This window comes from Antechinus flavipes, chromosome 2 (assembly GCF_016432865.1).
Source record: "Antechinus flavipes isolate AdamAnt ecotype Samford, QLD, Australia chromosome 2, AdamAnt_v2, whole genome shotgun sequence".
NCBI lineage: Eukaryota > Metazoa > Chordata > Mammalia > Dasyuromorphia > Dasyuridae > Antechinus > Antechinus flavipes.
In genome coordinates this window covers 603,711,953-603,724,616 of record NC_067399.1, presented here as the reverse complement: position 1 = coordinate 603,724,616, position 12,664 = coordinate 603,711,953, and the positions used below count along the sequence as shown (strand labels likewise).

The window sequence follows — 12,664 nt, the reverse complement described above, 5'->3', positions numbered from 1 at the left end:
GGCCAGAATAGTTCAATGAGAAGGGCACCAGGAGGGTAAGAATGATCCCACTCTTAGCAAGTATTCCACCTCTTTGTGGGAGCTGGGAAGGCAATATATTCTTTCTGGTTAAAGGACCAAGAGCCTATGGCTAACCTACTCTTAAATCTTATTTTTCCTAATATAAGACATCTGGGGAGCTAGACTTGATTCTTCTTTCTAATATTTTTGAGATCTAATCTGTCCACATTGCATTAAGTGACCACAACACTATTTCCATCTCAGATCCTGAACTGATTTTTCTTTATGGCTGATCTTTTTGGTCACCTCAAAACAATTCACAGACATGACTGAAAGTTGAAAAAAAGCCTATCTGCTGAGACTACAAAAGGATTATTTGAGGAGGGAGAATGAAAGGAAGAAAGAAAAAGAAGAATGGACCACTTTCTACCTATGTGACTCTGGGCAAATCGCTGAACCACAATTGCTTCAGAAAAAAACAAACAAACAAAGACAAAAGAAGCATAGAATGGAATGGAATGGATAGAGCAAGGTAAAGAAGGAAGGAGAGAGGAAAGCAAAGAATGAACTATGTAAAGAGAGAATAATGAGGATAAGGAAGAAAAAACAGAATAAAACCTTCCTTGACTTCTAGAAAATGATGGGGAAAGTTTCAGTAAATAAATACTTACTATCTGAAAGTTGCTTTGAATCAGCCTCTTTCTCATACTTAAAAACATCTTGATTTATCACTCACATCAAAAATAAGTTCAGTATCAGAGCAGAAAGCAACTGCCTTTTTCTAAAAATGAGGAATATCTACAAAGTGAGTTTTCTGGGGACTCCTTGTGCCACACACAATTTGAAGAGGCAGTGTCATAATTATGATAGTTAAAACGCATACATATTAATGACAGGTTCTGATACACAGAACAGGGCTAACATTGAGGAACTGAAAAAAGGGTAACACAGTAGATAGGTCAGTAGTCACTTTCTGGACTCCAAAACTTCAAGGTGTTGAAATAGAAGGTTTCTTGGTATCATTGGACACCATGAAATACTATTGCATTAAAAAATCCATGCATATTCTCTGGATACAACAAAGAAGGATTTTTTCAAGACAGAAGGTCAGCCTCAGGGCTCTTAATTATTTTTTGTTTTTGATGATAAAACAATAGTTTTGAGATCCCGAGGTTTACAAATGTGACATTCAAAAGAATCATTTCTGCAGACATAGATTTGGCTACAGGAAATTTTCTAATATGAGAAAATGTCACATCACAATTTAGGAAGATTCAGGATATATAAGCAGCTGCTCCTTGAATGAGAGTCTATCAGATAACCCTGTGGGAATAGTCCAGACCTATCTCTCTTGCCTGCAATACATACCCTCTTCATATTCTCTGTCTTTTAGAATGTTTGACTTCCATGATGGTTTGCTCAGGTACCATCTCTGTTGACATCTTCCCACATCCCTTCAGCTTTAATCCTCCGTGCCTTCAATGACCTTGTTTTATGTTTGTCTTCATATAAATACAGCCTCCCAGTAAACTACATATTTAGGGGGACCAGAAAGTTTTCGTTTTTCTATATAAATCTGCACTGTCTAGCAGGTACGTTGAACATCTGGTGCACCTCCTAAAAGTATGTGGAATACATTGAATTGCTATGTAATGATGTTCACATACTTGTATCAATTCTTCTCTGTCTAAGCTCTCTAGAGATTCACAAAAAGGGAGTGACATGATGGGAAACATTACCTGTTCCATATGTGGGTGGTAGAAATGACGAAGTAGTAGGAAAGGAAGTAGTTGTTCCTAGAAATGAAAAGTTCCAGGTCAATCTCATCTCAGGATCAGAAGGTATTCAGTCAAAGTAACTGCACATTTTCTTATTAGCTACCACAAATACTGGCATGGGTTGTACTTCATTATGTAGTTATTTAGACAACATCATGACATTCTCTGGGTCTGTTTGTTTTGAAACAAGAGGACTAGAAGGGTTGGAAATAAATTGCGAGTGAAGGCATTTCTTGAACAAATCTAAAATCATACAAGATTCAGTAATATGTTCTTAGGAATAGGAAAGGAGGAGAAAGCAAAGAAAAGCAACATAAAGGGGAAAGGAGGAATAAATAATGGGAGAGGGCAAGGGAGGACAAGCAAAGGAAGGAGTAGCATGACAAGGGAAGGAAGGAGAAGGAAAAGAGAGAGAAAGAAAGGGGTAGAAAAAGAAGGGAATGGAAAGCAAGGCAAAGCCAAGCAAACTAGAGAAATCAAAAACAAGCTGACATTGCAAACATAAGTGAGAAGAAATTGTGAAGAGCAGGTAGGAACTGAAATGATTCTTCAATTATGTAACGATGAGAGCTTGCAAAATAAAAGAGTAGAATAATGCAATGTATAAAAATGAAAGGCTAAAAGAGGAGGGAGAAGAGGAAGGTAAAAAGGATCAGAAGGGAAACTGGAAAGAGGTGATGGGATAACAGAAGATGACAATAGAGAAAAGAAACACAGGTTTGGATTGAAAACTGCAGGAGATAGCTTAATCTTGATTCATATAATTCATTAGAAAAGACAAGTTAGGTGTTGCCTGAAAATTTAAAATAAAGTATAGACATGATCATTATTTATATGAAACTTTTATTTGGTAGTATTTGTAAAACTAAAAGAATCAAAAGAAAAATTGCTATTTTGAAATATTTGGAGCCAAATGGAACTTTGACAAAACAGGACAAAAACTGGTACTCACCTTAGACTCCAAGAAGGGTCAAACAGATGAAAGAAGGATATTGGGGACAGAGCTAAAATTAAATTTCTTAACATAGTGTCTGCTCACCTTTCACATATCACTACAAAGGAGAAAAGCACCATTTCCTATCTCAGGGTTTTCCCAAATAGAAACGTATGGAAATGAATAAGGAACAATCACAGACTTACCAATAGTGAGTGTTCTTGAAGTACTGGCTGCTACAAGAGAAAGAAGATAGAGTCAGATATGAACATGTTTCAGGGACAAAAGTCACAGATAGAAACAAGACGTTAACTTTGCTTGCAATGTGTCAGGTACATAACACAAATCACAATGATGAACAAATTCACACACTCAGGCACAGATTTTGGGATTGGAAAGGACTCCTAGTAGCAACCCAGGACAGCTCATGATCAAAGGAATCTCACTGCAGCACACCTGCCTAGTGGTTGTGCACTCTTTCCTTGAAGAATTCCAAGAGGGTAAAGGAAAGGTCATTCCTTTCAAGGAGGTCAAAAAACCATGCGTGATACCTTTGGGGCCAAAGAAAATTGACCAGTGTTAGCCACATAACTGTCCCCGGTGTCACTGCTGTATCCTAACCAGCATGACCTACCCAACATAGAGACAAACTCAGTAAGACTCAATGAGAAGTCAAGAACCAGGACCAAAGGGGCCTGAATAAAAAAAAGACATGAGACACCTGTATTTGAGTCTCAGATCTTTGTCACTTTTGTGCTACATGATCTTTGACAAATCCCTCAACATTTCTCAGGCTCAGGTTGTTCATTTTTAATAAACTCAAGTGGGGAATTATCATTCCTGCTCTAGCCTTCCTTGACTCTGACATCAAGAAAAAGTGCCATCCATGGTTTGTTTCTGTTTATCTGAGTGATCAGCACATTACTGGGCTTGATAATTGTGCCCTTGGGGAAGAGGACCATAACTGACTGCTTCAACTGAAATTGAAAAGATGTTTTCTGAAAGACTAGTCGCTGCTACCTACAGAGCACATACACATTTTCTCCACCAGATAAAGATTTTTGTTATGTCCACAGGATTTCACCTAGTCCTAATTTAAAAGAATATTCCCTCATTTGAGAAAAAAGAAATTGGATCACAATATTTAGAGAAAAACCTGTCATCTATGATTTCTTTTAAATTTTCTGGTAAATACAGAGAGGGATGAGTGACAAGATGAGAGAATAATAAATTTAGTGCTAGAAGACATATTCAAAGTTATCCACTTCTGTCCTCTTCCCTTTACCTATAAGGAAACGAATGATGGCAAAAGTCAATGAGAGACAAGCAAAATCCAAAATTATCCTTTTCCTCAATAACAAACATTACTTCCAAATGTTATCAGTATCACTAGAGCAAAGAATAATGGATTGCTCTTAGAAGAACAAACCGAGTTCTCTCCTTAGTGCCAGCAGTCCCTGATGCCCTGTACTCCCCAACTCTGTGAAAAGTGTGGACATTTCTGGGCAAGAAGAAACTCTGAACAAGCTCAGGACAAGGAGAGTCTCAGCCAGCAAGAGATTGTTCCCCTGACAAGATGCTTCCCAGAAAAGAAGGAGCAGTTGTTTCCCAGAGAGGCAGTACCTGAGCAGATGACACTGGCATCCTCACTGTGCTGACAGTTGTGGGAGAGCCACCCATTGTGGGGACAGTTCCATAGGTAGTATTCGTTTCCAGAACACCGCACATCATCCAGGACAATGCTTCCGTTGCCCTGACCAAATCGGGCACTTCCCGGAGCTGACATAGCAGAGCCACAGCCCAGCTGCCTGCACACGACATTGGCGTCATTCAAATCCCAGCTGTCATCACAAACGGTGCCCCAGGATCCTCGGTAGAGAACTTCCACTCGGCCCTGACATCTGTCTCCTCCATTCACCAGCCTCAAGGACAGGCCAGAATCTGATGCAAAGAAAGAAGCAATTGCAGTGAATTCTTCTTCAGGTGCAAAGTCTTTGGAAGCTCAGGGATTTCCCCAAATTCCCAAAACTGTTCAGATGGCTGAGGTGGGAAATCTGCTTCAGTCATGTCTTCAGGCCAGAATAGTTCAATGAGAAGGGCACCAGGAGGGTAAGAATGATCCCACTCTTAGCAAGTATTCCACCTCTTTGTGGGAGCTGGGAATGCAATATATTCTTTCTGGTTAAAGGACCAAGAGCCTATGGCTAACCTACTCTTAAATCTTATTTTTCCTAATATAAGACATCTGGGGAGCTAGACTTGATTCTTCTTTCTAATATTTTTGAGATCTAATCTGTCCACATTGCATTAAGTGACCACAACACTATTTCCATCTCAGATCCTGAACTGATTTTTCTTTATGGTTGATCTTTTTGGTCACCTCAAAACAATTCACAGACATGACTGAAAGTTGAAAAAAAGCCTATCTGCTGAGACTACAAAAGGATTATTTGAGGAGGGAGAATGAAAGGAAGAAAGAAAAAGAAGAATGGACCACTTTCTACCTATGTGACTCTGGGCAAATCGCTGAACCACAATTGCTTCAGAAAAAAAAAAAAACAAAGACAAAAGAAGCATAGAATGGAATGGAATGGATAGAGCAAGGTAAAGAAGGAAGGAGAGAGGAAAGCAAAGAATGAACTATGTAAAGAGAGAATAATGAGGATAAGGAAGAAAAAACAGAATAAAACCTTCCTTGACTTCTAGAAAATGATGGGAAAAGTTTCAGTAAATAAATACTTACCATCTGAAAGTTATAGCCTCTTTCTCACACTTAAAAATATCTTGATTTATCATTCACATCAAAAATAAGTTCAATGTCAGAGCAGAAGGCATCTACCTTTTTCTAAAAATGAGGAAGATCTACAAAGTGAGTTTTCTGGGGACTCCTTGTGCCACACACAATTTGAAGAGGCAGTGTCATAATTATGATAGTTAAAACGCATACATATTAATGACAGGGTCTGAGACACAGAACAGGGCTAACATTGAGGAACTGAAAAAAGGGTAACACAGTAGATAGGTCAGTAGTCACTTTCTGGACTCCAAAACTTCAAGGTGTTGAAATAGAAGGTTTCTTGGTATCATTGAGACACCATGAAATACTATTGCATTCAAAAATCCATGCATATTCTCTGGATACAACAAAGAAGGATTTTTTCAAGACAGAAAGTCAGCCTCAGGGCTCTTAATTCTTTTTTGTTTTTGATGATAAAACAATAGTTTTGAGATCCTGAGGTTTACAAATGTGACATTCAAAAGAATCATTTTTGCAGACATAGATTTGGCTACAGGAAATTTTCTAATATGAGAAAATGTCACATCACAAGTTATGAAGATTCAGGATATATAAGCAGCTGCTCCTTGAATGAGAGTCTATCAGATAACCCTGTGGGAATAGTCCAGACCTATCTCTCTTGCCTGCAATACATACCCTCTTCATATTCTCTGTCTTTTAGAATGTTTGACTTCCATGATGGTTTGCTCAGGTACCATCTCTGTTGACATCTTCCCACATCCCTTCAGCCTTAATCCTCCGTGCCTTCAATGACCTTGTTTTATGTTTGTCTTCATATAAATACAGCCTCCCAGTAAACTACATATTTAGGGGGACCAGAAAGTTTTCGTTTTTCTATATAAATCTGCACTGTCTAGCAGGTACGTTGAACATCTGGTGCACCTCCTAAAAGTATGTGGAATACATTGAATTGCTATGTAATGATGTTCACATACTTGTATCAATTCTTCTCTGTCTAAGCTCTCTAGAGATTCACAAAAAGGGAGTGACATGATGGGAAACATTACCTGTTCCATATGTGGGTCGTAGAAATGACGAAGTAGTAGGAAAGGAAGTAGTTGTTTCTAGAAATGAAAAGTTCCAGGTCAATCTCATCTCAGGATCAGAAGGTATTCAGTCAAAGTAACTGCACATTTTCTTATTAGCTACCACAAATACTGGCATGGGTTGTACTTCATTATGTAGTTATTTAGACAACATCATGACATTCTCTGGGTCTGTTTGTTTTGAAACAAGAGGACTAGAAGGGTTGGAAATAAATTGCGAGTGAAGGCATTTCTTGAACAAATCTAAAATCATACAAGATTCAGTAATATGTTCTTAGGAATAGGAAAGGAGGAGAAAGCAAAGAAAAGCAACATAAAGGGGAAAGGAGGAATAAATAATGGGAGAGGGCAAGGGAGGACAAGCAAAGGAAGGAGTAGCATGACAAGGGAAGGAAGGAGAAGGAAAAGAGAGAGAAAGAAAGGGGTAGAAAAAGAAGGGAATGGAAAGCAAGGCAAAGCCAAGCAAACTAGAGAAATCAAAAACAAGCTGACATTGCAAACATAAGTGAGAAGAAATTGTGAAGAGCAGGTAGGAACTGAAATGATTCTTCAATTATGTAACGATGAGAGCTTGCAAAATAAAAGAGTAGAATAATGCAATGTATAAAAATGAAAGGCTAAAAGAGGAGGGAGAAGAGGAAGGTAAAAAGGATCAGAAGGGAAACTGGAAAGAGGTGATGGGATAACAGAAGATGACAATAGAGAAAAGAAATACAGGTTTGGATTGAAAACTGCAGGAGATAGCTTAATCTTGATTCATATAATTCATTAGAAAAGACAAGTTAGGTGTTGCCTGAAAATTTAAAATAAAGTATAGACATGATCATTATTTATATGAAACTTTTATTTGGTAGTATTTGTAAAACTAAAAGAATCAAAAGAAAAATTGCTATTTTGAAATATTTGGAGCCAAATGGAACTTTGACAAAACAGGACAAAAACTGGTACTCACCTTAGACTCCAAGAAGGGTCAAACAGATGAAAGAAGGATATTGGGGACAGAGCTAAAATTAAATTTCTTAACATAGTGTCTGCTCACCTTTCACATATCACTACAAAGGAGAAAAGCACCATTTCCTATCTCGGGGTTTTCCCAAATAGAAACGTATGGAAATGAATAAGGAACAATCACAGACTTACCAATAGTGAGTGTTCTTGAAGTACTGGCTGCTACAAGAGAAAGAAGATAGAGTCAGATATGAACATGTTTCAGGGACAAAAGTCACAGATAGAAACAAGACGTTAACTTTGCTTGCAATGTGTCAGGTACATAACACAAATCACAATGATGAACAAATTCACACACTCAGGCACAGATTTTGGGATTGGAAAGGACTCCTAGTAGCAACCCAGGACAGCTCATGATCAAAGGAATCTCACTGCAGCACACCTGCCTAGTGGTTGTGCACTCTTTCCTTGAAGAATTCCAAGAGGGTAAAGGAAAGGTGGTTCATTTCAAGGGAGGTCAACAAACCATGCGTGATACCTTTGGGCCCAAAGAAAATTGACCAGTGTTAGCCACATAACTGTCCCCGGTGTCACTGCTGTATCCTAACCAGCATGACCTACCCAACATAGAGACAAACTCAGTAAGACTCAATGAGAAGTCAAGAACCAGGACCAAAGGGGCCTGAATAAAAAAAAGACATGAGACACCTGTATTTGAGTCTCAGATCTTTGTCACTTTTGTGCTACATGATCTTTGACAAATCCCTCAACATTTCTCAGGCTCAGGTCGTTCATCTTTAATAAACTCAAGTGGGGAATTATCATTCCTACTCTAGCCTTCCTTGACTCTGACATCAAGAAAAAGTGCCATCCATGGTTTGTTTCTGTTTATCTGAGTGATCAGCACATTACTGGGCTTGATAATTGTGCCTTTGGGGAAGAGGTCCATACCTGACTGCTTCAACTGAAATTGAAAAGATGTTTTCTGAAAGACTAGTCGCTGCTACCTACAGAGCACATACACATTTTCTCCACCAGATAAAGGTTTTTGTTATGTCCACAGGATTTCACCTAGTCCTAATTTAAAAGAATATTCCCTCATTTGAGAAAAAAGAAATTGGATCACAATATTTAGAGAAAATCCTGTCATCTATGATTTCTTTTAAATGTTCTGGTAAATACAGAGAGGGATGAGTGACAAGATGAGAGAATAATAAATTTAGTGCTAGAAGACATATTCAAAGTTATCCACTTCTGTCCTCTTCCCTTTACCTATAAGGAAACAAATGATTAAGTAAGTGGCAAAAGTCAATGAGAGACAAGCAAAATCCAAAATTCTCCTTTTCCTCAACAACAAACATTACTTCCAAATGTTATCAGTATCACTAGAGCAAAGAATAGTGGATTGCTCTTGGAAGAACAAACCGAGTTCTCTCCTTAGTGCCAGTAGTCCCTGATGCCCTGTACTCCCCAACTCTGTGAAAAGTGTGGACATTTCTGGGCAAGAAGAAACTCTGAACAAGCTCAGGACAAGGAGAGTCTCAGCCAGCAAGAGATTGTTCCCCTGACAAGATGCTTCCCAGAAAAGAAGGAGCAGTTGCTTCCCAGACAGGCAGTACCTGAGCAGATGACACTGGCATCCTCACTATGCTGACAGTTGTGGGAGAGCCACCCATTGTGGGGACAGTTCCATAGGTAGTATTCGTTTCCAGAACACCGCACATCATCCAGGACAATGCTTCCGTTGCCCTGACCAAATCGGGCACTTCCCGGAGCTGACATAGCAGAGCCACAGCCCAGCTGCCTGCACACGACATTGGCGTCATTCAAATCCCAGCTGTCATCACAAACGGTGCCCCAGGATCCTCGGTAGAGAACTTCCACTCGGCCCTGACATCTGTCTCCTCCATTCACCAGCCTCAAGGACAGGCCAGAATCTGATGCAAAGAAAGAAGCAATTGCAGTGAATTCTTCTTCAGGTGCAAAGTCTTTGGAAGCTCAGGGATTTCCCCAAATTCCCAAAACTGTTCAGATGGCTGAGGTGGGAAATCTGCTTCAGTCATGTCTTCAGGCCAGAATAGTTCAATGAGAAGGGCACCACGAGGGTAAGAATGATCCCACTCTTAGCAAGTATTCCACCTCTTTGTGGGAGCTGGGAAGGCAATATATTCTTTCTGGTTAAAGGACCAAGAACCTACTCTTAAATCTTCTTATTTTTCCTAATATAAGATATTGGGGGAGCTAGACTTGATTCTTCTTTCTAATATTTTTGAGATCTAATCTGTCCACATTGTATTAAGTGACCACAACACTATTTCCATCTCAGATCCTGAACTGATTTTTCTTTATGGCTGATCTTTTTGGTCACCTCAAAACAATTCACAGACATGACTGAAAGTTGAAAAAAAAGCCTATCTGCTGAGACTACAAAAGGATTATTTGAGGAGGGAGAATGAAGGGAAGAAAGAAAAAGAAGAATGGAACACTTTCTACCTATGTGACTCTGGGCAAATCGCTGAACCACAATTGCTTCAGAAAAAAAAAAAAAAACAAACAAAGACAAAAGAAGCATAGAATGGAATGGAATGGATAGAGCAAGGTAAAGAAGGAAGGAGAGAGGAAAGCAAAGAATGAACTATGTAAAGAGAGAATAATGAGGATAAGGAAGAAAAAACAGAATAAAACCTTCCTTGACTTCTAGAAAATGATGGGGAAAGTTTCAGTAAATAAATACTTACTATCTGAACGTTGCTTTGAATCAGCCTCTTTCTCACACTTAAAAACATCTTGATTTATCACTCACATCAAAAATAAGTTCAGTATCAGAGCAGAAGGCAACTGCCTTTTTCTAAAAATGAGGAATATCTACAAAGTGAGTTTTCTGGGGACTCCTTGTGCCACACACAATTTGAAGAGGCAGTGTCATAATTATGATAGTTAAAACGCATACATATTAATGACAGGGTCTGAGACACAGAACAGGGCTAACATTGAGGAACTGAAAAAAGGGTAATCAATAGATAGGTCAGTAGTCACTTTCTGGACTCCAAAACTTCAAGGTGTTGAAATAGAAGGTTTCTTGGTATCATTGAGACACCATGAAATACTATTGCATTCAAAAATCCATGCATATTCTCTGGATACAACAAAGAAGGATTCTTTCAAGACAGATGGTCAGCCTAATGACTCTTAATTCTTTTTTGTTTTTGATGATAAAACAATAGTTTTGAGACCCTGAGGTTTACAAATGTGACATTCAAAAGAATCATTTCTGCAGACATAGATTTGGCTACAGGAAATTTTCTAATATGAGAAAATGTCACATCACAAGTTATGAAGATTCAGGATATATAAGCAGCTGCTCCTTGAATGAGAGTCTATCAGATAACCCTGTGGGAATAGTCCAAACCTATCTCTCTTGCCTACAATGCACACCCTCTTCATATTCTCTCAGTCTTTTAGAATGTTTGACTTCCATGATGGTTTGCTCAGGTACCATCTCTGTTGTGACATCTTCCCACATCCCTTCAGCCTTAATCCTCTGTGCCTTCAATGACCTTGTTTTATGTTTGTCTTCATATAAATGCAGCCTCCCAGTAAACTGCATATTTAGGGGGACCAGAAAGTTTTCATTTTTCTATGTGAATCTGCACTTTCAGGCAGGTACATTGAACATCTGGTGCACCTCCTAAAGGTATGTGGAATACATTGAATTGCTTTGTAATGATGTTCACATACTTGTATCAACTCTTCTCTGTCTAAGCTCTCTAGAGATTCACAAAAAGGGAGCGACATGATGGGAAACATTACCTGTTCCATATGTGGGTCGTAGAAATGACGAAGTAGTAGGAAAGGAAGTAGTTGTTTCTAGAAATGAAAAGTTCCAGGTCAATCTCATCTCAGGAAAGTAACTGCACATTTTCTTATTAGCTACCACAAATACTGGCATGGGTTGTACTTCATTATGTAGTTATTTAGACAACATCATGACTTTCTCTGGGTCTATTTGTTTTGAAACAAGAGGACTAGAAGGGTTGGAAATAAATTGCGAGTGAAGGCATTTCTTGAACAAATCTAAAATCTTACAAGATTCAGTAATATGTTCTTAGGAATAGGAAAGGAGAAGAAAGCAAAGAAAAGCAACATAAAGAGGAAAGGAGGAATAAATAATGGGAGAGGGCAAGGGAGGACAAGCAAAGGAAGGGGTAGCATGACAAGGGAAGGAAGGAGAAGGAAAGGAGAGAGAAAGAAAGGGGTAGAAAAAGAAGGGAATGGAAAGCAAGGCAAAGCCAAGCAAACTAGAGAAATCAAAAACAAGCTGACATTGCAAACATAAGTGAGAAGAAATTGTGAAGAGCAGGTAGGAACTGAAATGATTCTTCAATTATGTAACGATGAGAGCTTGCAAAATAAAAGAGTAGAATAATGCAATGTATAAAAATGAAAGGCTAAAAGAGGAGGGAGAAGAGGAAGGTAAAAAGGATCAGAAGGGAAACTGGAAAGAGGTGATGGGATAACAGAAGATGACAATAGAGAAAAGAAATACAGGTTTGGATTGAAAACTGCAGGAGATAGCTTAATCTTGATTCATATAATTCATTTGAAAAGACAAGTTAGGTGTTGCCTGAAAATTTAAAATAAAGTATAGACATGATCATTATTTATATGAAACTTTTATTTGGTAGTATTTGTAAAACTAAAAGAATCAAAAGAAAAATTGCTAATTTGAAATATTTGGAGCCAAATGGAACTTTGACAAAACAGGACAAAAACTGGTACTCACTTTGGAACGCAGGAAGGGTCAAACAGATGAAAGAAGGATATTGGGGACAGAGCTAAAATTAAATTTCTTAACATAGTGTCTGCTCACCTTTCACATATCACTACAAAGGAGAAAAGCACCATTTCCTATCTCGGGGTTTTCCCAAATAGAAACGTATGGAAATGAATAAGGAACAATCACAGACTTACCAATAGTGGGTGTTCTTGAGGTACTGGCTGCTACAAGAGAAAGAAGATAGAGTCAGATATGAACATGTTTCAGGGACAAAAGTCACAGATAGAAACAAGACGTTAACTTTGCTTGCAATGTGTCAGGTACATAACACAAATCACAATGATGAACAAATTCACACACTCAGGCACAGATTTTGGGATTGGA

General features: G+C 38.5%; 1 protein-coding gene across 1 annotated transcript in view; it reads right to left on the bottom strand.

Moving 5' to 3' along the window:
- DMBT1 (deleted in malignant brain tumors 1) overlaps positions 1 to 12,664 on the bottom strand; it is a 63,438-nt gene that overhangs the window by 27,877 nt on the left and 22,897 nt on the right. Inside the window, 8 exon segments of the mRNA XM_051973817.1 lie at positions 1,740 to 1,796; positions 2,919 to 2,948; positions 4,336 to 4,653; positions 6,517 to 6,573; positions 7,696 to 7,725; positions 9,123 to 9,440; positions 11,314 to 11,370; positions 12,475 to 12,504. Of these exon segments, the coding sequence (XP_051829777.1) occupies positions 1,740 to 1,796; positions 2,919 to 2,948; positions 4,336 to 4,653; positions 6,517 to 6,573; positions 7,696 to 7,725; positions 9,123 to 9,440; positions 11,314 to 11,370; positions 12,475 to 12,504 (897 nt within the window).